This window comes from Silurus aristotelis, assembly GCF_946808225.1.
Source record: "Silurus aristotelis genome assembly, chromosome: 3".
Lineage (NCBI taxonomy): Eukaryota > Metazoa > Chordata > Actinopteri > Siluriformes > Siluridae > Silurus > Silurus aristotelis.
The window spans coordinates 872,333-896,419 of NC_139576.1; the positions used below are offsets into that span (position 1 = coordinate 872,333).

Below are 24,087 nucleotides of genomic sequence, written 5' to 3' on the forward strand. Positions count from 1 at the left end.
ACTTTATGCCACACCATGCAGCGCACTGTCACTTTATACCGCACCACACACGGTCACTTTGTACCACACCATACCACACACGGTCACTTTGTACCACAGCACACCGCACCCGGTCACTTTATACCACACCACACACGGTCACTTTATACCACAGCATACCGCACATGGTCACTTTATACCACACCACACTGCACAATGTCACTTTATACCACACCATACCGCACACGTTCACTTTATACCACACCGCACACGGTCACATTATACCACACCACACCGCACACGGCCTGTAAGAAAGGATTCCTATTCAGTTGTATTTCCACGCTTCACCACTAGAGGCAGACATACAGTTTACCAAGCAATGACAAGCTACCTATGACATCACAGTGCACCGTCTTCCATCAAGAGTATAAAAGGCCAGAACACCGAGCAGCAACCGTGCAACCTGTCACTCAGCACTGACCATTCAGCAGTGGCCTTTCAGCATGTATTCTGCATCACACAACCTACCGAACAGCAGCTAACAGAAGACAGCAAGAACCACCTTATATACGATCCTATACCCAGTAAAGTTGAGTGTTCTGAATCCTGTATCGTGTTTTTACTGACGCGCTGGGGCGAGTACAATCCCCTGATCAGCACACACCAGATAGTGAAAATCCTTATATGGTCCTTCGAGCTAGAGAGGAGAACTTCCTAACACGGTCACTTTATACCACACCACACCGCACACGTTCACCTTATACCACACCGTACCGCACACGGTCACTTTATACCACACCGCACACACTTTATACCACACCATACTGCACACGGTCACTTTATACCACACCATACTGCACACAGTCACTTTATACCACACCACATCACACACGATCATATTATACCACACCATACCGCACACAGTCACTTTATACCACACCGCACACGGCCACCTTATACCACACCATACCGCACACGGGCACTTTATACCACACCATACCGCACACGGTCACTTTATACCACGCCACATCACACACGATCATATTATACCACACCATACCGCACACAGTCACTTTATACCACACCACACACGGCCACCTTGTACCACACCATACCACACACGGTCACTTTATACCACACCATACCGCACACGTTCGCCTTGTAGCACAACATACCGCGCACGGTCACTTTATATCACACCACACACACTTTATACCACACCATACTGCACACAGTCACTTTATACCACACCACATCGCACACGATCATATTATACCACACCACACCACACACGGTCACCTTATACCACACCATACCGCACACGGATACTTTGTACCACAGCGCACACACTTTATACCACACCATACCGCACACGGTCACTTTATACCACACCACATCGCACATGATCATATTATACCACACCATACTGCACACAGTCAATTTATACCACACCACATCGCACACGATCATATTATACCACACCACACCACACACGGTCAACTTATACCACACCATACCGCACACGGCCACTTTATACCACACCACATCGCACACGATCATATTATACCACACCATACTGCACACAGTCACTTTATACCACACCATACCGCACACAGTCACTTTATACCACATCGCACCGCACACTGTCACTTTATACCACACCATACCGCACACTGTAACTTTATACCACACACGGTTACTTTAAGTACAATCACATCAACCACCTTATGTGATTACTGTTTACTGTACATAAGCATACCCTGTATATACACTTTTTTCTTATAAATATCTTTATATCCCTATATATTTTATATATTTTTTTACTCTTTGTTTATCTTTCTTATTTTCTATTTGTTTTGTGTTATTTTTCTCCCAATCCTATTTCCTCATGCCAGACAGTCGTATAAAGCATTTTACTGCATATTGTACTCTGTATGTTATGTGAGAAATAAAATTTGATTTGATTTCAAATCAAATCATGAGTTAATAAAGTAATGATGAGGTAAATGATGAGGTAAATGAGGCAGAAGGGTAATTTAATTTTGTTTTACATTTCACTTTATTTTTCTTTATCCTTGACTTAATTTTATTAGGTTATTAGTCTCTATTTGCTAGCCCCAGGTCAGATTAGCCTCAGTTCCAGGGGTTATAGTAATTAGTCATTATTCAGAAATTATTGATGATTTTGGGTAATACAGAACAGTAAATCTGTTTCTTGATGATTGTGGGATGTGGGGATGAATTGATCGACAAGATTTAATTTTTGTTGTAGATTTTTATTGAACTTGGACTCTGAGTCACTTCCACACCCGTGTACCAACACAAACTGCACGCCGCCCGTATTACCCCTGATGCTCTGCGCGGGGGTGCACTACTGGTCGTGAACACTGTTCCTTGGTGTACGCAGGGGCAGATTGACGCGAGCGCCGCGGAGCACAGCAGCTGGACCTCGGTGTGGGTTAAATCACCGAGACACCGCCATAGACATGCCGCCGAAGAAAGCACCTCAGCCCACGGGCAATAAGAAGACCCAGGAGAAGAAGAAAGAGAAAATTATTGAAGTGAGTGTAGCGGAGAGGAGCTCAGTGGCTCACACACAAGAGCCGCCATGCTGACACTCCGGCCTAGCGCTTTAGCTAGCTTCTCTCCTTTCAAAACCTACCCGTTTCTACTAAAATCTGCTCTACGATTGGATAATACCGTTCAGTGTACCGCGCTACGATTGGTCAATAACGTAGCGCGTGGCTCGAGTCTGGGTTCTGGGCTAATCAAATCACAGGGGGCGGGAGTTACCCAGAAACGGGTGTGAAACATAACGCTCCTAATATGAACTCACCAGTCGCCAACACAACCCGCTAACTACCCAGCCGATGAGCGCGAGCGCCGCGTGAATAATGATGAAAAATGAGAATAAATCAGAAATAAGTTTCGAGTTAATTCTGTATTTCATTTAAAATGAAAGTTTCGTTTTTCAACATGCAGAGGGTTTAGCGAGGACAGCTAGCAAATATGGCGGCTAGCAGTGTGCTAACGTGCGCGCGCCCCTGTCACGTCTCACTAAACTATATATAAACTATTACAACATTAAAATCGTAAAGATTCATTCATTAAAATAAACCGGATATTTATAATAATATTATTTTAATATCTGTTTAAACATGGATAGTGTATCCTACTTGATCAGGCTAGTTATGCTAAATTATAATGGTGTGTGTGGTAGGACAAGACTTTTGGACTGAAGAATAAAAAAGGAGCCAAACAGCAGAAGTTCATCAAAGCCGTCACACATCAGGTGAAACATGGACAACAGAACGCACGCCAGGTGAGATACAGCTGTGTGTGTGTGTGTGTGTGTGTGTGTTTGTGTGTGTGTTTCAGTGCTGTGTGTGTTTCAGTGCTGTGTGTGTGTGTGTGTGTGTGTGTTTCAGTGCTGTGTGTGTGTGTGTGTGTGTGTTTCAGTGCTGTGTGTGTGTGTGTGTGTTTCAGTGCTGTGTGTGTGTGTGTGTGTGTTTCAGTGCTGTGTGTTTCAGTGCTGTGTGTTTCAGTGCTGTGTGTTTCAGTGCTGTGTGTTTCAGTGCTGTGTGTGTGTGTGTTTCAGTGCTGTGTGTGTGTGTGTTTCAGTGCTGTGTGTTTCAGTGCTGTGTGTTTCAGTGCTGTGTGTTTCAGTGCTGTGTGTGTGTGTGTGTGTGTGTGTGTGTTTCAGTGCTGTGTGTTTCAGTGCTGTGTGTGTGTGTGTGTGTGTGTGTGTTTCAGTGCTGTGTGTGTGTGTGTGTGTGTGTGTGTTTCAGTGCTGTGTGTGTGTGTGTGTGTGTGTGTGTGTGTTTCAGTGCTGTGTGTGTGTGTGTGTGTGTGTGTGTGTTTCAGTGCTGTGTGTGTGTGTGTGTGTTTCAGTGCTGTGTGTGTGTGTGTGTGTGTGTTTCAGTGCTGTGTGTGTGTGTGTGTGTGTGTGTTTCAGTGCTGTGTGTTTCAGTGCTGTGTGTTTCAGTGCTGTGTGTTTCAGTGCTGTGTGTGTGTGTGTGTGTGTGTGTTTCAGTGCTGTGTGTGTGTGTGTGTGTGTTTCAGTGCTGTGTGTGTGTGTGTTTCAGTGCTGTGTGTGTGTGTGTTTCAGTGCTGTGTGTGTGTGTGTGTGTGTGTGTTTCAGTGCTGTGTGTGTGTGTGTGTGTGTGTGTTTCAGTGCTGTGTGTGTGTGTGTGTGTGTGTGTTTCAGTGCTGTGTGTGTGTGTGTGTGTGTGTGTTTCAGTGCTGTGTGTGTGTGTGTGTGTGTGTGTTTCAGTGCTCTGTGTGTGTGTGTGTGTGTGTGTGTTTCAGTGCTGTGTGTGTGTGTGTGTGTGTGTGTTTCAGTGCTGTGTGTGTGTGTGTGTGTGTGTGTGTGTGTTTCAGTGCTGTGTGTGTGTGTGTGTGTTTCAGTGCTGTGTGTGTGTGTTTCAGTGCTGTGTGTGTGTGTGTGTGTGTGTTTCAGTGCTGTGTGTGTGTGTGTGTGTGTGTTTCAGTGCTGTGTGTGTGTGTGTGTGTGTGTGTTTCAGTGCTGTGTGTGTGTGTGTGTGTGTGTGTGTTTCAGTGCTGTGTGTGTGTGTGTGTGTGTGTGTTTCAGTGCTGTGTGTGTGTGTGTGTGTGTGTGTGTGTTTCAGTGCTGTGTGTGTGTGTGTGTGTGTGTGTGTGTGTTTCAGTGCTGTGTGTGTGTGTGTGTGTGTGTGTGTTTCAGTGCTGTGTGTGTGTGTGTGTGTGTGTGTGTGTGTGTGTGTTTCAGTGCTGTGTGTGTGTGTGTGTGTGTGTTTCAGTGCTGTGTGTGTGTGTGTGTGTGTGTGTTTCAGTGCTGTGTGTTTCAGTGCTGTGTGTGTGTGTGTTTCAGTGCTGTGTGTTTCAGTGCTGTGTGTTTCAGTGCTGTGTGTTTCAGTGCTGTGTGTGTGTGTGTGTTTCAGTGCTGTGTGTGTGTGTGTGTGTTTCAGTGCTGTGTGTGTGTGTGTGTTTCAGTGCTGTGTGTGTGTGTGTGTTTCAGTGCTGTGTGTGTGTGTGTGTGTGTTTCAGTGCTGTGTGTGTGTGTGTGTTTCAGTGCTGTGTGTGTGTGTGTGTGTGTGTGTTTCAGTGCTGTGTGTGTGTGTGTGTGTGTGTGTGTGTGTGTGTGTGTGTGTGTTTCAGTGCTGTGTGTGTGTGTGTGTGTGTGTGTGTGTGTGTGTGTGTGTGTGTGTTTCAGTGCTGTGTGTTTCAGTGCTGTGTGTTTCAGTGCTGTGTGTTTCAGTGCTGTGTGTGTGTGTGTGTTTCAGTGCTGTGTGTGTGTGTGTGTGTGTGTGTGTGTTTCAGTGCTGTGTGTGTGTGTGTGTTTCAGTGCTGTGTGTGTGTGTGTGTGTTTCAGTGCTGTGTGTGTGTGTGTGTGTTTCAGTGCTGTGTGTGTGTGTGTGTGTTTCAGTGCTGTGTGTGTGTGTGTGTGTTTCAGTGCTGTGTGTGTGTGTGTGTGTGTTTCAGTGCTGTGTGTGTGTGTGTGTGTTTCAGTGCTGTGTGTGTGTGTGTGTGTTTCAGTGCTGTGTGTGTGTGTGTGTGTTTCAGTGCTGTGTGTGTGTGTGTGTGTTTCAGTGCTGTGTGTGTGTGTGTGTGTTTCAGTGCTGTGTGTGTGTGTGTGTGTTTCAGTGCTGTGTGTGTGTGTGTGTGTTTCAGTGCTGTGTGTGTGTGTGTGTGTTTCAGTGCTGTGTGTGTGTGTGTGTGTTTCAGTGCTGTGTGTGTGTGTGTGTGTTTCAGTGCTGTGTGTGTGTGTGTGTGTTTCAGTGCTGTGTGTGTGTGTGTGTGTTTCAGTGCTGTGTGTGTGTGTGTGTGTTTCAGTGCTGTGTGTGTGTGTGTGTGTTTCAGTGCTGTGTGTGTGTGTGTGTGTTTCAGTGCTGTGTGTGTGTGTGTGTGTTTCAGTGCTGTGTGTGTGTGTGTGTGTTTCAGTGCTGTGTGTGTGTGTGTGTGTTTCAGTGCTGTGTGTGTGTGTGTGTGTTTCAGTGCTGTGTGTGTGTGTGTGTGTTTCAGTGCTGTGTGTGTGTGTGTGTGTTTCAGTGCTGTGTGTGTGTGTGTGTGTTTCAGTGCTGTGTGTGTGTGTGTGTGTTTCAGTGCTGTGTGTGTGTGTGTGTGTTTCAGTGCTGTGTGTGTGTGTGTGTGTTTCAGTGCTGTGTGTGTGTGTGTGTGTTTCAGTGCTGTGTGTGTGTGTGTGTGTTTCAGTGCTGTGTGTGTGTGTGTGTGTTTCAGTGCTGTGTGTGTGTGTGTGTGTTTCAGTGCTGTGTGTGTGTGTGTGTGTTTCAGTGCTGTGTGTGTGTGTGTGTGTTTCAGTGCTGTGTGTGTGTGTGTGTGTTTCAGTGCTGTGTGTGTGTGTGTGTGTTTCAGTGCTGTGTGTGTGTGTGTGTGTTTCAGTGCTGTGTGTGTGTGTGTGTGTTTCAGTGCTGTGTGTGTGTGTGTGTGTGTTTCAGTGCTGTGTGTGTGTGTGTTTCAGTGCTGTGTGTGTGTGTGTTTCAGTGCTGTGTGTGTGTGTGTTTCAGTGCTGTGTGTGTGTGTGTTTCAGTGCTGTGTGTGTGTGTGTTTCAGTGCTGTGTGTGTGTGTGTTTCAGTGCTGTGTGTGTGTGTGTTTCAGTGCTGTGTGTGTGTGTTTCAGTGCTGTGTGTGTGTGTTTCAGTGCTGTGTGTGTGTGTTTCAGTGCTGTGTGTGTGTGTTTCAGTGTGTTTCAGTGCTGTGTGTGTGTGTGTGTTTCAGTGTGTTTCAGTGCTGTGTGTGTGTGTGTGTGTGTGTGTTTCAGTGCTGTGTGTGTGTGTGTGTGTGTGTGTTTCAGTGCTGTGTGTGTGTGTGTGTGTGTGTTTCAGTGCTGTGTGTGTGTGTGTGTGTTTCAGTGCTGTGTGTGTGTGTGTGTTTCAGTGCTGTGTGTGTGTGTGTTTCAGTGCTGTGTGTGTGTTTCAGTGCTGTGTGTGTGTGTTTCAGTGTGTTTCAGTGCTGTGTGTGTGTGTGTGTGTGTGTTTCAGTGCTGTGTGTGTGTGTGTGTGTGTGTTTCAGTGCTGTGTGTGTGTGTGTGTTTCAGTGCTGTGTGTGTGTGTGTGTGTTTCAGTGCTGTGTGTGTGTGTGTGTGTTTCAGTGCTGTGTGTGTGTGTGTGTGTTTCAGTGCTGTGTGTGTGTGTGTGTTTCAGTGCTGTGTGTGTGTGTGTGTTTCAGTGCTGTGTGTGTGTGTGTGTTTCAGTGCTGTGTGTGTGTGTGTGTTTCAGTGCTGTGTGTGTGTGTGTGTTTCAGTGCTGTGTGTGTGTGTGTGTTTCAGTGCTGTGTGTGTGTGTGTTTCAGTGCTGTGTGTGTGTGTGTGTTTCAGTGCTGTGTGTGTGTGTGTGTGTTTCAGTGCTGTGTGTGTGTGTGTTTCAGTGCTGTGTGTGTGTGTGTGTTTCAGTGCTGTGTGTGTGTGTGTGTGTTTCAGTGCTGTGTGTGTGTGTGTTTCAGTGCTGTGTGTGTGTGTGTGTGTTTCAGTGCTGTGTGTGTGTGTGTGTGTTTCAGTGCTGTGTGTGTGTGTGTGTGTTTCAGTGCTGTGTGTGTGTGTGTGTGTGTTTCAGTGCTGTGTGTGTGTGTGTGTGTGTTTCAGTGCTGTGTGTGTGTGTGTGTGTTTCAGTGCTGTGTGTGTGTGTGTGTGTTTCAGTGCTGTGTGTGTGTGTGTGTGTTTCAGTGCTGTGTGTGTGTGTGTGTTTCAGTGCTGTGTGTGTGTGTGTGTTTCAGTGCTGTGTGTGTGTGTGTGTTTCAGTGCTGTGTGTGTGTGTGTGTGTTTCAGTGCTGTGTGTGTGTGTGTGTGTTTCAGTGCTGTGTGTGTGTGTGTGTGTTTCAGTGCTGTGTGTGTGTGTGTGTGTTTCAGTGCTGTGTGTGTGTGTGTGTGTGTTTCAGTGCTGTGTGTGTGTGTGTGTGTGTTTCAGTGCTGTGTGTGTGTGTGTGTGTGTTTCAGTGCTGTGTGTGTGTGTGTGTGTGTTTCAGTGCTGTGTGTGTGTGTGTTTCAGTGCTGTGTGTGTGTGTGTTTCAGTGCTGTGTGTGTGTTTCAGTGCTGTGTGTGTGTGTTTCAGTGTGTTTCAGTGCTGTGTGTGTGTGTGTGTGTGTGTTTCAGTGCTGTGTGTGTGTGTGTGTGTGTGTTTCAGTGCTGTGTGTGTGTGTGTGTGTGTGTTTCAGTGCTGTGTGTGTGTGTGTGTGTGTGTTTCAGTGCTGTGTGTGTGTGTGTGTGTGTGTGTTTCAGTGCTGTGTGTGTGTGTGTGTGTTTCAGTGCTGTGTGTGTGTGTGTGTGTTTCAGTGCTGTGTGTGTGTGTGTGTTTCAGTGCTGTGTGTGTGTGTGTGTTTCAGTGCTGTGTGTGTGTGTGTGTGTGTTTCAGTGCTGTGTGTGTGTGTGTGTGTTTCAGTGCTGTGTGTGTGTGTGTGTGTTTCAGTGCTGTGTGTGTGTGTGTGTGTTTCAGTGCTGTGTGTGTGTGTGTGTGTTTCAGTGCTGTGTGTGTGTGTGTGTGTTTCAGTGCTGTGTGTGTGTGTGTGTGTTTCAGTGCTGTGTGTGTGTGTGTGTGTTTCAGTGCTGTGTGTGTGTGTGTTTCAGTGCTGTGTGTGTGTGTTTCAGTGTGTTTCAGTGCTGTGTGTGTGTGTTTCAGTGTGTTTCAGTGCTGTGTGTGTGTGTGTGTGTGTGTTTCAGTGCTGTGTGTGTGTGTGTGTGTGTGTTTCAGTGCTGTGTGTGTGTGTGTGTGTGTGTTTCAGTGCTGTGTGTGTGTGTGTGTGTGTGTTTCAGTGCTGTGTGTGTGTGTGTGTGTGTGTTTCAGTGCTGTGTGTGTGTGTGTGTGTTTCAGTGCTGTGTGTGTGTGTGTGTGTGTGTTTCAGTGCTGTGTGTGTGTGTGTGTGTGTGTGTTTCAGTGCTGTGTGTGTGTTTCAGTGCTGTGTGTGTGTTTCAGTGCTGTGTGTGTGTGTGTGTGTGTGTGTTTCAGTGCTGTGTGTGTGTGTGTGTGTGTGTGTTTCAGTGCTGTGTGTGTGTGTGTGTGTGTGTGTTTCAGTGCTGTGTGTGTGTGTGTGTGTGTGTTTCAGTGCTGTGTGTGTGTGTGTGTGTGTGTGTTTCAGTGCTGTGTGTGTGTGTGTGTGTGTGTTTCAGTGCTGTGTGTGTGTGTGTGTGTGTGTGTTTCAGTGCTGTGTGTGTGTGTGTGTGTGTGTGTTTCAGTGCTGTGTGTGTGTGTGTGTGTGTTTCAGTGCTGTGTGTGTGTGTGTGTGTGTGTGTGTGTGTTTCAGTGCTGTGTGTGTGTGTGTGTGTGTGTGTTTCAGTGCTGTGTGTGTGTGTGTGTGTGTGTGTTTCAGTGCTGTGTGTGTGTGTGTGTGTTTCAGTGCTGTGTGTGTGTGTGTGTGTTTCAGTGCTGTGTGTGTGTGTGTTTCAGTGCTGTGTGTGTGTGTGTTTCAGTGCTGTGTGTGTGTTTCAGTGCTGTGTGTGTGTTTCAGTGCTGTGTGTGTGTGTTTCAGTGTGTTTCAGTGCTGTGTGTGTGTTTCAGTGTGTTTCAGTGCTGTGTGTGTGTGTGTGTGTGTGTTTCAGTGCTGTGTGTTTCAGTGCTGTGTGTGTGTGTGTGTGTGTGTTTCAGTGCTGTGTGTGTGTGTGTGTGTGTGTTTCAGTGCTGTGTGTGTGTGTGTGTGTGTGTGTTTCAGTGCTGTGTGTGTGTGTGTGTGTGTGTTTCAGTGCTGTGTGTGTGTTTCAGTGCTGTGTGTGTGTTTCAGTGCTGTGTGTGTGTGTGTGTGTTTCAGTGCTGTGTGTGTGTGTGTGTGTGTTTCAGTGCTGTGTGTGTGTGTGTGTGTGTGTTTCAGTGCTGTGTGTGTGTGTGTGTGTGTGTGTTTCAGTGCTGTGTGTGTGTGTGTGTGTGTGTGTTTCAGTGCTGTGTGTGTGTGTGTGTGTGTTTCAGTGCTGTGTGTGTGTGTGTGTGTGTGTTTCAGTGCTGTGTGTGTGTGTGTGTGTGTGTTTCAGTGCTGTGTGTGTGTGTGTGTGTGTGTGTTTCAGTGCTGTGTGTGTGTGTGTGTGTGTGTGTTTCAGTGCTGTGTGTGTGTGTGTGTGTGTGTGTTTCAGTGCTGTGTGTGTGTGTGTGTGTGTGTGTTTCAGTGCTGTGTGTGTGTGTGTGTGTGTGTGTTTCAGTGCTGTGTGTGTGTGTGTGTGTGTGTGTTTCAGTGCTGTGTGTGTGTGTGTGTGTGTGTGTGTGTTTCAGTGCTGTGTGTGTGTGTGTGTGTGTGTGTGTGTTTCAGTGCTGTGTGTGTGTGTGTGTGTGTGTGTTTCAGTGCTGTGTGTGTGTGTGTGTGTGTTTCAGTGCTGTGTGTGTGTGTGTGTGTGTTTCAGTGCTGTGTGTGTGTGTGTGTGTTTCAGTGCTGTGTGTGTGTGTGTGTGTTTCAGTGCTGTGTGTGTGTGTGTGTGTGTGTGTTTCAGTGCTGTGTGTGTGTGTGTGTGTGTGTGTTTCAGTGCTGTGTGTGTGTGTTTCAGTGCTGTGTGTGTGTGTTTCAGTGCTGTGTGTGTGTGTGTGTGTGTTTCAGTGCTGTGTGTGTGTGTGTGTGTGTGTTTCAGTGCTGTGTGTGTGTGTGTGTGTGTGTTTCAGTGCTGTGTGTGTGTGTGTGTGTGTGTTTCAGTGCTGTGTGTGTGTGTGTTTCAGTGCTGTGTGTGTGTGTGTTTCAGTGCTGTGTGTGTGTGTGTTTCAGTGCTGTGTGTGTGTGTGTTTCAGTGCTGTGTGTGTGTGTGTTTCAGTGCTGTGTGTGTGTGTGTTTCAGTGCTGTGTGTGTGTGTGTTTCAGTGCTGTGTGTGTGTGTGTTTCAGTGCTGTGTGTGTGTGTGTTTCAGTGCTGTGTGTGTGTGTGTGTGTGTTTCAGTGCTGTGTGTGTGTGTGTGTGTGTTTCAGTGCTGTGTGTGTGTGTGTGTGTGTTTCAGTGCTGTGTGTGTGTGTGTGTGTGTTTCAGTGCTGTGTGTGTGTGTGTGTGTGTGTTTCAGTGCTGTGTGTGTGTGTGTGTGTGTGTTTCAGTGCTGTGTGTGTGTGTGTGTGTGTGTTTCAGTGCTGTGTGTGTGTGTGTGTGTGTGTTTCAGTGCTGTGTGTGTGTGTGTGTGTGTGTTTCAGTGCTGTGTGTGTGTGTGTGTGTGTGTTTCAGTGCTGTGTGTGTGTGTGTGTGTGTGTTTCAGTGCTGTGTGTGTGTGTGTGTGTGTGTTTCAGTGCTGTGTGTGTGTGTGTGTGTGTGTTTCAGTGCTGTGTGTGTGTGTGTGTGTGTTTCAGTGCTGTGTGTGTGTGTGTGTGTTTCAGTGCTGTGTGTGTGTGTTTCAGTGCTGTGTGTGTGTGTTTCAGTGCTGTGTGTGTGTGTTTCAGTGCTGTGTGTGTGTGTTTCAGTGCTGTGTGTGTGTGTTTCAGTGCTGTGTGTGTGTGTTTCAGTGCTGTGTGTGTGTGTGTGTGTGTTTCAGTGCTGTGTGTGTGTGTGTGTGTGTGTTTCAGTGCTGTGTGTGTGTGTGTGTGTGTGTTTCAGTGCTGTGTGTGTGTGTGTTTCAGTGCTGTGTGTGTGTGTGTTTCAGTGCTGTGTGTGTGTGTGTTTCAGTGCTGTGTGTGTGTGTGTTTCAGTGCTGTGTGTGTGTGTGTTTCAGTGCTGTGTGTGTGTGTGTTTCAGTGCTGTGTGTGTGTGTGTTTCAGTGCTGTGTGTGTGTGTGTTTCAGTGCTGTGTGTGTGTGTGTGTGTGTGTGTTTCAGTGCTGTGTGTGTGTGTGTGTGTGTGTGTTTCAGTGCTGTGTGTGTGTGTGTGTGTGTGTGTTTCAGTGCTGTGTGTGTGTGTGTGTGTGTGTGTTTCAGTGCTGTGTGTGTGTGTGTGTGTGTGTTTCAGTGCTGTGTGTGTGTGTGTGTGTGTGTTTCAGTGCTGTGTGTGTGTGTGTGTGTGTGTTTCAGTGCTGTGTGTGTGTGTGTGTTTCAGTGCTGTGTGTGTGTGTGTGTTTCAGTGCTGTGTGTGTGTGTGTGTTTCAGTGCTGTGTGTGTGTGTTTCAGTGCTGTGTGTGTGTGTTTCAGTGCTGTGTGTGTGTGTTTCAGTGCTGTGTGTGTGTGTTTCAGTGCTGTGTGTGTGTGTTTCAGTGCTGTGTGTGTGTTTCAGTGCTGTGTGTGTGTGTGTGTTTCAGTGCTGTGTGTGTGTGTGTGTTTCAGTGCTGTGTGTGTGTGTGTGTTTCAGTGCTCTGTGTGTGTGTGTGTGTGTGTGTGTGTGTTTCAGTGCTGTGTGTGTGTTTCAGTGCTGTGTGTGTGTTTCAGTGCTGTGTGTGTGTTTCAGTGCTGTGTGTTTCAGTGCTGTGTGTGTGTTTCAGTGCTGTGTGTGTGTTTCAGTGCTGTGTGTGTGTGTGTGTGTGTTTCAGTGCTGTGTGTGTGTGTGTGTTTCAGTGCTGTGTGTTTCAGTGCTGTGTGTGTGTTTCAGTGCTGTGTGTGTGTTTCAGTGCTGTGTGTGTGTTTCAGTGCTGTGTGTGTGTGTGTGTGTGTGTTTCAGTGCTGTGTGTGTGTGTGTGTTTCAGTGCTGTGTGTGTGTGTGTGTGTGTGTGTGTTTCAGTGCTGTGTGTGTGTGTGTGTGTGTGTGTGTTTCAGTGCTGTGTGTGTGTTTCAGTGCTGTGTGTGTGTTTCAGTGCTGTGTGTGTGTTTCAGTGCTGTGTGTGTGTTTCAGTGCTGTGTGTGTGTGTGTGTGTGTTTCGGTGCTGTGTGTGTGTGTGTGTGTGTGTTTCGGTGCTGTGTGTGTGTGTGTGTGTGTGTGTGTTTCGGTGCTGTGTGTGTGTGTGTGTGTGTGTGTGTGTGTTTCGGTGCTGTGTGTGTGTGTGTGTGTGTGTGTGTTTCGGTGCTGTGTGTGTGTGTGTGTGTGTGTGTGTTTCGGTGCTGTGTGTGTGTGTGTGTGTGTGTGTGTTTCGGTGCTGTGTGTGTGTGTGTGTGTGTGTGTGTTTCGGTGCTGTGTGTGTGTGTGTGTGTGTGTGTGTTTCGGTGCTGTGTGTGTGTGTGTGTGTGTGTGTGTTTCGGTGCTGTGTGTGTGTGTGTGTGTGTGTGTGTTTCGGTGCTGTGTGTGTGTGTGTGTGTGTGTGTGTTTCGGTGCTGTGTGTGTGTGTGTGTGTGTGTTTCGGTGCTGTGTGTGTGTGTGTGTGTGTGTGTGTTTCGGTGCTGTGTGTGTGTGTGTGTGTGTGTGTGTGTTTCGGTGCTGTGTGTGTGTGTGTGTGTGTGTGTGTTTCAGTGCTGTGTGTGTGTGTGTGTGTGTGTGTGTTTCAGTGCTGTGTGTGTGTGTGTTTCAGTGCTGTGTGTGTGTGTGTTTCAGTGCTGTGTGTGTGTGTGTTTCAGTGCTGTGTGTGTGTGTGTTTCAGTGCTGTGTGTGTGTGTGTTTCAGTGCTGTGTGTGTGTGTGTTTCAGTGCTGTGTGTGTGTGTTTCAGTGCTGTGTGTGTGTGTGTTTCAGTGCTGTGTGTGTGTGTGTTTCAGTGCTGTGTGTGTGTGTGTTTCAGTGCTGTGTGTGTGTGTGTTTCAGTGCTGTGTGTGTGTGTGTTTCAGTGCTGTGTGTGTGTGTGTTTCAGTGCTGTGTGTGTGTGTGTGTGTGTGTGTGTTTCAGTGCTGTGTGTGTGTGTGTGTGTGTTTCAGTGCTGTGTGTGTGTGTGTGTGTGTGTTTCAGTGCTGTGTGTGTGTGTGTGTGTGTGTTTCAGTGCTGTGTGTGTGTGTGTGTGTTTCAGTGCTGTGTGTGTGTGTGTGTGTGTTTCAGTGCTGTGTGTGTGTGTGTGTGTTTCAGTGCTGTGTGTGTGTGTGTTTCAGTGCTGTGTGTGTGTGTGTGTTTCAGTGCTGTGTGTGTGTGTGTGTTTCAGTGCTGTGTGTGTGTGTTTCAGTGCTGTGTGTGTGTGTTTCAGTGCTGTGTGTGTGTGTTTCAGTGCTGTGTGTGTGTGTTTCAGTGCTGTGTGTGTGTGTGTGTGTGTTTCAGTGCTGTGTGTGTGTTTCAGTGCTGTGTGTGTGTTTCAGTGCTGTGTGTGTGTTTCAGTGCTGTGTGTGTGTGTGTGTGTGTGTTTCAGTGCTGTGTGTGTGTGTGTGTGTGTGTTTCAGTGCTGTGTGTGTGTGTGTGTGTGTGTTTCAGTGCTGTGTGTGTGTGTGTGTGTGTGTGTGTTTCAGTGCTGTGTGTGTGTGTGTGTGTTTCAGTGCTGTGTGTGTGTGTGTGTGTTTCAGTGCTGTGTGTGTGTGTGTGTTTCAGTGCTGTGTGTGTGTGTGTGTTTCAGTGCTGTGTGTGTGTGTGTGTTTCAGTGCTGTGTGTGTGTGTGTTTCAGTGCTGTGTGTGTGTGTGTGTTTCAGTGCTGTGTGTGTGTGTGTGTTTCAGTGCTGTGTGTGTGTGTGTTTCAGTGCTGTGTGTGTGTGTGTGTTTCAGTGCTGTGTGTGTGTGTGTGTTTCAGTGCTGTGTGTGTGTGTGTGTGTGTGTGTGTGTTTCAGTGCTGTGTGTGTGTCAGTGCTGTGTGTGTGTGTGTGTGTGTCAGTGCTGTGTGTGTGTGTGTGTGTTTCAGTGCTGTGTGTGTGTGTGTGTGTTTCAGTGCTGTGTGTGTGTGTGTGTGTTTCAGTGCTGTGTGTGTGTGTGTGTGTTTCAGTGCTGTGTGTGTGTGTGTGTGTTTCAGTGCTGTGTGTGTGTGTGTGTGTTTCAGTGCTGTGTGTGTGTGTGTGTGTGTGTTTCAGTGCTGTGTGTGTGTGTGTGTGTTTCAGTGCTGTGTGTGTGTGTGTGTGTTTCAGTGCTGTGTGTGTGTGTGTTTCAGTGCTGTGTGTGTGTGTGTTTCAGTGCTGTGTGTGTGTGTGTGTTTCAGTGCTGTGTGTGTGTGTGTTTCAGTGCTGTGTGTGTGTGTGTTTCAGTGCTGTGTGTGTGTGTGTGTTTCAGTGCTGTGTGTGTGTGTGTGTTTCAGTGCTGTGTGTGTGTGTGTGTTTCAGTGCTGTGTGTGTGTGTGTGTTTCAGTGCTGTGTGTGTGTGTGTGTTTCAGTGCTGTGTGTGTGTGTGTGTGTTTCAGTGCTGTGTGTGTGTGTGTGTGTTTCAGTGCTGTGTGTGTGTGTGTGTTTCAGTGCTGTGTGTGTGTGTGTGTTTCAGTGCTGTGTGTGTGTGTGTGTTTCAGTGCTGTGTGTGTGTGTGTGTTTCAGTGCTGTGTGTGTGTGTGTGTTTCAGTGCTGTGTGTGTGTGTGTGTTTCAGTGCTGTGTGTGTGTGTGTGTTTCAGTGCTGTGTGTGTGTGTGTGTGTGTTTCAGTGCTGTGTGTGTGTGTGTTTCAGTGCTGTGTGTGTGTGTGTTTCAGTGCTGTGTGTGTGTGTGTTTCAGTGCTGTGTGTGTGTGTGTTTCAGTGCTGTGTGTGTGTGTGTTTCAGTGCTGTGTGTGTGTGTTTCAGTGCTGTGTGTGTTTCAGTGCTGTGTGTGTTTCAGTGCTGTGTGTGTTTCAGTGCTGTGTGTGTTTCAGTGCTGTGTGTGTTTCAGTGCTGTGTGTGTGTGTGTTTCAGTGCTGTGTGTGTGTGTGTGTGTGTTTCAGTGCTGTGTGTGTGTGTGTGTGTGTTTCAGTGCTGTGTGTGTGTGTGTGTGTGTTTCAGTCCTGTGTGTGTGTGTGTGTGTGTGTGTTTCAGTCCTGTGTGTGTGTGTGTGTGTGTGTGTTTCAGTCCTGTGTGTGTGTGTGTGTGTGTGTGTTTCAGTCCTGTGTGTGTGTGTGTGTGTGTGTGTTTCAGTCCTGTGTGTGTGTGTGTGTTTCAGTCCTGTGTGTGTGTGTGTGTGTGTGTTTCAGTGCTGTGTGTGTGTGTGTGTGTGTGTTTCAGTGCTGTGTGTGTGTGTGTGTGTGTTTCAGTGCTGTGTGTGTGTGTTTCAGTGCTGTGTGTGTGTGTGTGTGTGTGTTTCAGTGCTGTGTGTGTGTGTGTTTCAGTGCTGTGTGTGTGTGTGTTTCAGTGCTGTGTGTGTGTGTGTTTCAGTGCTGTGTGTGTGTGTGTGTGTGTGTTTCAGTCCTGTGTGTGTTTGTGTGTGTGTGTTTCAGTCCTGTGTGTGTGTGTGTGTGTGTGTGTTTCAGTCCTGTGTGTGTGTGTGTGTGTGTGTGTTTCAGTCCTGTGTGTGTGTGTGTGTGTGTGTGTGTGTTTCAGTCCTGTGTGTGTGTGTGTGTGTTTCAGTCCTGTGTGTGTGTGTGTGTGTTTCAGTGCTGTGTGTGTGTGTGTGTTTCAGTGCTGTGTGTGTGTGTGTTTCAGTGCTGTGTGTGTGTGTGTTTCAGTGCTGTGTGTGTGTGTGTTTCAGTGCTGTGTGTGTGTGTGTTTCAGTGCTGTGTGTGTGTGTTTCAGTGCTGTGTGTGTGTGTTTCAGTGCTGTGTGTGTGTGTGTGTGTGTGTGTGTGTGTTTCAGTGCTGTGTGTGTGTGTGTGTGTGTGTTTCAGTGCTGTGTGTGTGTGTGTGTGTGTGTGTGTGTGTGTTTCAGTGCTGTGTGTTTCAGTGCTGTGTATGTGTGTTTCAGTGCTGTGTGTGTGTGTGTGTGTGTGTGTGTGTGTGTGTGTTTCAGTGCTGTGTGTGTGTGTGTTTCAGTGCTGTGTGTGTGTGTGTTTCAGTGCTGTGTGTGTGTGTGTGTGTGTGTGTGTGTGTGTTTCAGTGCTGTGTGTGTGTGTGTGTGTTTCAGTGCTGTGTGTGTGTGTGTTTCAGTGCTGTGTGTGTGTGTGTGTGTGTGTGTGTGTTTCAGTGCTGTGTGTGTGTGTGTGTGTTTCAGTCCTGTGTGTGTGTGTGTGTGTGTGTGTGTGTGTGTGTTTCAGTGCTGTGTGTTTCAGTGCTGTGTATGTGTGTTTCAGTGCTGTGTGTGTGTGTGTGTGTGTGTGTGTGTGTGTGTGTGTGTTTCAGTGCTGTGTGTGTGTGTGTTTCAGTGCTGTGTGTGTGTGTGTTTCAGTGCTGTGTGTGTGTGTGTGTGTGTGTGTGTGTGTTTCAGTGCTGTGTGTGTGTGTGTGTGTTTCAGTGCTGTGTGTGTGTGTGTTTCAGTGCTGTGTGTGTGTGTGTGTGTGTGTGTGTGTGTGTTTCAGTGCTGTGTGTGTGTGTGTGTGTTTCAGTCCTGTGTGTGTGTGTGTGTGTGTGTGTTTCAGTCCTGTGTGTGTGTGTGTGTGTGTTTCAGTGCTGTGTGTGTGTTTTAGTGCTGTGTGTGTGTGTGTGTGTGTGTTTCAGTGCTGTGTGTGTGTGTGTGTGTTTCAGTGCTGTGTGTGTGTGTGTGTGTGTTTCAGTGCTGTGTGTGTGTGTGTGTGTGTTTCAGTGCTGTGTGTGTGTGTGTGTGTGTTTCAGTGCTGTGTGTGTGTGTGTGTGTGTTTCAGTGCTGTGTGTGTGTGTGTGTGTGTGTTTCAGTGCTGTGTGTGTGTGTGTGTGTGTGTGTTTCAGTGCTGTGTGTGTGTGTGTGTGTGTGTTTCAGTGCTGTGTGTGTGTGTGTGTGTGTGTGTTTCAGTGCTGTGTGTGTGTGTGTGTGTGTGTGTGTTTCAGTGCTGTGTGTGTGTGTGTGTGTGTGTTTCAGTGCTGTGTGTGTGTGTGTGTGTGTGTTTCAGTGCTGTGTGTGTGTGTGTGTGTGTGTGTTTCAGTGCTGTGTGTGTGTGTGTGTGTTTCAGTGCTGTGTGTGTGTGTGTGTGTTTCAGTGCTGTGTGTGTGTGTGTGTTTCAGTGCTGTGTGTGTGTGTGTGTGTTTCAGTGCTGTGTGTGTGTGTGTGTGTTTCAGTGCTGTGTGTGTGTGTGTGTGTTTCAGTGCTGTGTGTGTGTGTGTGTGTTTCAGTGCTGTGTGTGTGTTTCAGTGCTGTGTGTGTGTTTCAGTGCTGTGTGTGTGTGTGTGTGTTTCAGTGCTGTGTGTGTGTGTGTGTGTGTGTGTGTGTGTGTGTTTCAGTGCTGTGTGTGTGTGTGTGTGTGTGTGTGTTTCAGTGCTGTGTGTGTGTGTGTGTGTGTGTGTTTCAGTGCTGTGTGTGTGTGTGTGTGTGTGTGTGTTTCAGTGCTGTGTGTGTGTGTGTGTGTGTGTGTGTTTCAGTGCTCTGTGTGTGTGTGTGTGTGTGTGTTTCAGTGCTGTGTGTTTCAGTGCTGTGTGTTTCAGTGCTGTGTGTTTCAGTGCTGTGTGTGTGTGTTTCAGTGCTGTGTGTTTCAGTGCTGTGTGTGTGTGTTTCAGTGCTGTGTGTGTGTGTGTGTGTGTGTGTGTGTGTTTCAGTGCTGTGTGTGTGTGTGTGTGTGTGTGTGTGTGTGTTTCAGTGCTGTGTGTGTGTGTGTGTGTGTGTGTGTGTTTCAGTGCTCTGTGTGTGTGTGTGTTTCAGTGCTGTGTGTGTGTGTGTGTTTCAGTGCTGTGTGTTTCAGTGCTGTGTGTTTCAGTGCTGTGTGTTTCAGTGCTGTGTGTTTGTGTTTCAGTGCTGTGTGTTTCAGTGCTGTGTGTTTCAGTGCTGTGTGTGTGTGTTTCAGTGCTGTGTGTTTCAGTGCTGTGTGTGTGTGTTTCAGTGCTGTGTGTTTCAGTGCTGTGTGTGTGTGTTTCAGTGCTGTGTGTTTCAGTGCTGTGTGTGTGTGTGTGTTTCAGTGCTGTGTGTGTGTGTGTGTGTGTGTGTGTGTTTCAGTGCTGTGTGTGTGTGTGTGTGTGTGTGTTTCAGTGCTGTGTGTGTGTGTGTGTGTGTGTGTTTCAGTGCTGTGTGTGTGTGTGTGTGTGTGTGTGTTTCAGTGCTGTGTGTGTGTGTGTTTCAGTGCTGTGTGTGTGTGTGTGTGTGTTTCAGTGCTGTGTGTGTGTGTGTGTGTGTGTGTGTGTGTGTGTGTGTGTGTGTGTGTGTTTCAGTGCTGTGTGTGTGTGTTTCAGTGCTGTGTGTTTCAGTGCTGTGTGTGTGTGTTTCAGTGCTGTGTGTTTCAGTGCTGTGTGTGTGTGTTTCAGTGCTGTGTGTTTCAGTGCTGTGTGTGTGTGTTTCAGTGCTGTGTGTTTCAGTGCTGTGTGTGTGTGTTTCAGTGCTGTGTGTTTCAGTGCTGTGTGTGTGTGTTTCAGTGCTGTGTGTTTCAGTGCTGTGTGTGTGTGTTTCAGTGCTGTGTGTTTCAGTGCTGTGTGTGTGTGTGTGTTTCAGTGCTGTGTGTTTCAGTGCTGTGTGTGTGTGTGTGTTTCAGTGCTGTGTGTTTTCTGTGCTGTGTGTGTGTGTTTCAGTGCTGTGTGTGTGTGTGTGTGTGTGTGTGTGTTTCAGTGCTGTGTGTGTGTGTTTCAGTGCTGTGTGTGTGTGTGTGTGTGTTTCAGTGCTGTGTGTGTGTGTGTGTGTGTGTGTGTGTTTCAGTGCTGTGTGTGTGTGTGTGTGTGTGTGTGTGTGTGTTTCAGTGCTGTGTGTGTTTCAGTGCTGTGTGTGTGTTTCAGTGCTGTGTGTGTGTGTGTGTGTGTGTGTTTCAGTGCTGTGTGTGTTTCAGTGCTGTGTGTGTGTGTGTGTCTGTGTGTGTGTGTGTTTCTGTGCTGTGTGTTTTCTGTGCTGTGTGTGTGTGTTTCAGTGCTGTGTGTTTCAGTGCTGTGTGTGTGTGTTTCAGTGCTGTGTGTTTCAGTGCTGTGTGTGTGTGTTTCAGTGCTGTGTGTTTCAGTGCTGTGTGTGTGTGTTTCAGTGCTGTGTGTTTCAGTGCTGTGTGTGTGTGTTTCAGTGCTGTGTGTTTCAGTGCTGTGTGTGTGTGTGTGTTTCAGTGCTGTGTGTGTGTGTTTCAGTGCTGTGTGTGTGTCTGTGTGTGTGTGTGTTTCTGTGCTGTGTGTTTTCTGTGCTGTGTGTGTGTGTTTCAGTGCTGTGTGTGTGTGTGTGTGTGTGTGTGTGTGTGTTTCAGTGCTGTGTGTGTGTGTTTCAGTGCTGTGTGTGTGTGTGTGTGTGTGTTTCAGTGCTGTGTGTGTGTGTGTGTGTGTGTGTGTGTTTCAGTGCTGTGTGTTTGTGTGTGTGTGTGTGTGTGTGTTTCAGTGCTGTGTGTTTCAGTGCTGTGTGTGTGTTTCAGTGCTGTGTGTGTGTGTGTGTGTGTGTGTTTCAGTGCTGTGTGTGTTTCAGTGCTGTGTGTGTGTGTGTGTCTGTGTGTGTGTGTGTTTCTGTGCTGTGTGTTTTCTGTGCTGTGTGTGTGTGTGTTTCAGTGCTGTGTGTGTGTGTGTTTCAGTGCTGTTTGTGTGTGTGTTTCAGTGCTGTGTGTGTGTGTGTTTCAGTGCTGTGTGTGTGTGTGTTTCAGTGCTGTGTGTGTGTGTGTTTCAGTGCTGTGTGTGTGTGTGTGTTTCAGTGCTGTGTGTGTGTGTGTGTTTCAGTGCTGTGTGTGTGTGTGTGTGTGTGTGTGTGTTTCAGTGCTGTGTGTGTGTGTGTGTGTGTGTTTCAGTGCTGTGTGTGTGTGTGTGTGTGTTTCAGTGCTGTGTGTGTGTGTGTGTGTGTGTTTCAGTGCTGTGTGTGTGTGTGTGTGTGTGTGTTTCAGTGCTGTGTGTGTGTGTGTGTGTGTGTGTTTCAGTGCTGTGTGTGTGTGTGTGTGTGTGTGTTTCAGTGCTGTGTGTGTGTGTGTGTGTGTGTTTCAGTGCTGTGTGTGTGTGTGTGTGTGTGTTTCAGTGCTGTGTGTGTGTGTGTGTGTGTTTCAGTGCTGTGTGTGTGTGTGTGTGTGTTTCAGTGCTGTGTGTGTGTGTGTGTGTGTGTTTCAGTGCTGTGTGTGTGTGTGTGTGTTTCAGTGCTGTGTGTGTGTGTGTGTGTGTTTCAGTGCTGTGTGTGTGTGTGTGTGTTTCAGTGCTGTGTGTGTGTGTGTGTGTGTTTCAGTGCTGTGTGTGTGTGTGTGTGTGTGTGTTTCAGTGCTGTGTGTGTGTGTGTGTGTGTGTTTCAGTGCTGTGTGTGTGTTTCAGTGCTGTGTGTGTGTGTGTGTGTGTTTCAGTGCTGTGTGTGTGTGTGTGTGTGTGTTTCAGTGCTGTGTGTGTGTGTGTGTGTGTGTTTCAGTGCTGTGTGTGTGTGTGTTTCAGTGCTGTGTGTGTGTGTGTTTCAGTGCTGTGTGTGTGTGTGTGTGTGTGTGTGTTTCAGTGCTGTGTGTGTGTGTGTTTCAGTGCTGTGTGTGTGTGTGTGTGTGTGTTTCAGTGCTGTGTGTGTGTGTGTGTGTGTTTCAGTGCTGTGTGTGTGTGTGTGTGTGTGTTTCAGTGCTGTGTGTGTGTGTGTGTGTGTGTTTCAGTGCTGTGTGTGTGTGTGTGTGTGTGTTTCAGTGCTGTGTGTGTGTGTGTGTGTGTGTTTCAGTGCTGTGTGTGTGTGTGTGTGTGTGTTTCAGTGCTGTGTGTGTGTGTGTGTGTGTTTCAGTGCTGTGTGTGTGTGTGTGTGTGTGTTTCAGTGCTGTGTGTGTGTGTGTGTGTGTTTCAGTGCTGTGTGTGTGTGTGTGTGTGTGTTTCAGTGCTGTGTGTGTGTGTGTGTGTGTGTGTTTCAGTGCTGTGTGTGTGTGTGTGTGTGTGTGTTTCAGTGCTGTGTGTGTGTGTGTGTGTGTGTTTCAGTGCTGTGTGTGTGTGTGTGTGTGTTTCAGTGCTGTGTGTGTGTGTGTGTGTGTTTCAGTGCTGTGTGTGTGTGTGTGTGTGTTTCAGTGCTGTGTGTGTGTGTGTGTGTGTTTCAGTGCTGTGTGTGTGTGTGTGTGTGTGTTTCAGTGCTGTGTGTGTGTGTGTGTGTGTGTTTCAGTGCTGTGTGTGTGTTTCAGTGCTGTTTGTGTGTTTCAGTGCTGTGTGTGTGTTTCAGTGCTGTGTGTGTGTTTCAGTGCTGTGTGTGTGTGTGTGTTTTAGTGCTGTGTGTGTGTTTTAGTGCTGTGTGTGTGTTTCAGTGCTGTGTGTGTGTGTGTGTGTTTCAGTGCTGTGTGTGTGTGTGTGTTTTAGTGCTGTGTGTGTGTTTTAGTGCTGTGTGTGTGTTTCAGTGCTGTGTGTGTGTTTCAGTGCTGTGTGTGTGTGTGTGTGTGTTTCAGTGCTGTGTGTGTGTGTGTTTCAGTGCTGTGTGTGTGTGTTTCAGTGCTGTGTGTGTGTGTTTCAGTGCTGTGTGTGTGTGTGTGTGTGTGTGTTTCAGTGCTGTGTGTGTGTGTGTGTGTGTTTCAGTGCTGTGTGTGTGTGTGTGTGTGTTTCAGTGCTGTGTGTTTCAGTGCTGTGTGTGTGTTTCAGTGCTGTGTGTTTCAGTGCTGTGTGTGTGTGTGTTTCAGTGCTGTGTGTGTGTGTGTGTGTGTGTGTGTGTGTGTGTGTGTGTGTTTCAGTGCTGTGTGTGTGTGTTTCAGTGCTGTGTGTGTGTGTGTGTGTGTGTGTGTGTTTCAGTGCTGTGTGTGTGTTTCAGTGCTGTGTGTTTCAGTGCTGTGTGTTTCAGTGCTGTGTGTTTCAGTGCTGTGTTTCAGTGCTGTGTGTGTGTTTCAGTGCTGTGTGTGTGTGTGTGTGTGTGTGTTTCAGTGCTGTGTGTGTGTGTGTTTCAGTGCTGTGTGTGTGTGTGTTTCAGTGCTGTGTGTGTGTGTGTTTCAGTGCTGTGTGTGTGTGTGTGTGTGTGTGTGTGTTTCAGTGCTGTGTGTGTGTGTGTGTGTGTGTGTGTGTTTCAGTGCTGTGTGTGTGTGTTTCAGTGCTGTGTGTGTGTGTGTTTCAGTGCTGTGTGTGTGTGTGTTTCAGTGCTGTGTGTGTGTGTGTTTCAGTGCTGTGTGTGTGTGTGTTTCAGTGCTGTGTGTGTGTGTTTCAGTGCTGTGTTTCAGTGCTGTGTGTGTGTGTGTGTGTGTGTTTCAGTGCTGTGTTTCAGTGCTGTGTGTGTGTGTGTGTGTGTGTTTCAGTGCTGTGTTTCAGTGCTGTGTGTGTGTGTGTGTGTGTGTTTCAGTGCGCTGTGTGTGTGTTTCAGTGCTGTGTGTGTGTGTGTGTGTTTCAGTGCTGTGTGTGTGTGTGTGTTTCAGTGCTGTGTGTGTGTGTGTGTGTTTCAGTGCTGTGTGTGTGTGTGTGTGTTTCAGTGCTGTGTGTGTGTGTGTGTGTTTCAGTGCTGTGTGTGTGTGTGTGTGTGTGTGTTTCAGTGCTGTGTGTGTGTGTGTGTGTGTGTGTTTCAGTGCTGTGTGTGTGTGTGTGTGTTTCAGTGCTGTGTGTGTGTGTGTGTGTGTTTCAGTGCTGTGTGTGTGTGTGTGTGTTTCAGTGCTGTGTGTGTGTGTGTGTGTGTGTCAGTGCTGTGTGTGTGTGTGTGTGTTTCAGTGCTGTGTGTGTGTGTGTGTGTTTCAGTGCTGTGTGTGTGTGTGTGTGTTTCAGTGCTGTGTGTGTGTGTGTGTGTGTGTGTGTGTTTCAGTGCTGTGTGTGTGTGTGTGTGTGTGTTTCAGTGCTGTGTGTGTGTGTGTGTTTCAGTGCTGTGTGTGTGTGTGTGTGTTTCAGTGCTGTGTGTGTGTGTGTGTGTGTTTCAGTGCTGTGTGTGTGTGTGTGTGTGTTTCAGTGCTGTGTGTGTGTGTGTGTGTGTGTTTCAGTGCTGTGTGTGTGTGTGTGTGTGTTTCAGTGCTGTGTGTGTGTGTGTGTGTGTGTTTCAGTGCTGTGTGTGTGTGTGTGTGTGTGTGTGTGTTTCAGTGCTGTGTGTGTGTGTGTGTGTGTTTCAGTGCTGTGTGTGTGTGTGTGTGTGTGTTTCAGTGCTGTGTGTGTGTGTGTGTGTGTTTCAGTGCTGTGTGTGTGTGTGTGTGTGTTTCAGTGCTGTGTGTGTGTGTGTGTGTGTTTCAGTGCTGTGTGTGTGTGTGTGTGTGTGTTTCAGTGCTGTGTGTGTGTGTGTGTGTGTGTTTCAGTGCTGTGTGTGTGTGTGTGTGTGTGTTTTAGTGCTGTGTGTGTGTGTGTGTTTCAGTGCTGTGTGTGTGTGTGTGTGTGTGTTTCAGTGCTGTGTGTGTGTGTGTGTTTCAGTGCTGTGTGTGTGTGTGTGTGTTTCAGTGCTGTGTGTGTGTGTGTTTCAGTGCGCTGTGTATGTGTGTGTTTCAGTGCGCTGTGTGTGTGTGTGTGTGTGTTTCAGTGCGCTGTGTGTGTGTGTGTGTGTGTTTCAGTGCGCTGTGTGTGTGTGTGTTTCAGTGCTGTGTGTGTGTGTGTTTCAGTGCTGTGTGTGTGTGTGTGTGTGTTTCAGTGCTGTGTGTGTGTGTGTGTGTGTTTCAGTGCTGTGTGTGTGTGTGTGTGTGTGTGTGTGTGTGTTTCAGTGCTGTGTGTGTGTGTGTTTCAGTGCTGTGTGTGTGTGTGTTTCAGTGCTGTGTGTGTGTGTGTTTCAGTGCG

The 24,087-nt window shown here is 47.6% G+C and overlaps 1 protein-coding gene across 1 annotated transcript in view; it reads left to right on the forward strand.

Moving 5' to 3' along the window:
- Nucleotides 1–2,344: 2,344 nt before the first annotated feature.
- The window catches only part of zc3h15 (zinc finger CCCH-type containing 15), a 44,743-nt gene continuing 23,000 nt past the window's right edge, over nucleotides 2,345–24,087 (forward strand). The window contains exons 1-2 of the mRNA XM_083535914.1: nucleotides 2,345–2,540; nucleotides 3,200–3,301. Coding sequence (XP_083392040.1) covers nucleotides 2,466–2,540; nucleotides 3,200–3,301 — 177 coding nt within the window. The 5' untranslated portion in view covers nucleotides 2,345–2,465. The remainder of the gene's footprint in view (nucleotides 2,541–3,199; nucleotides 3,302–24,087) is intronic.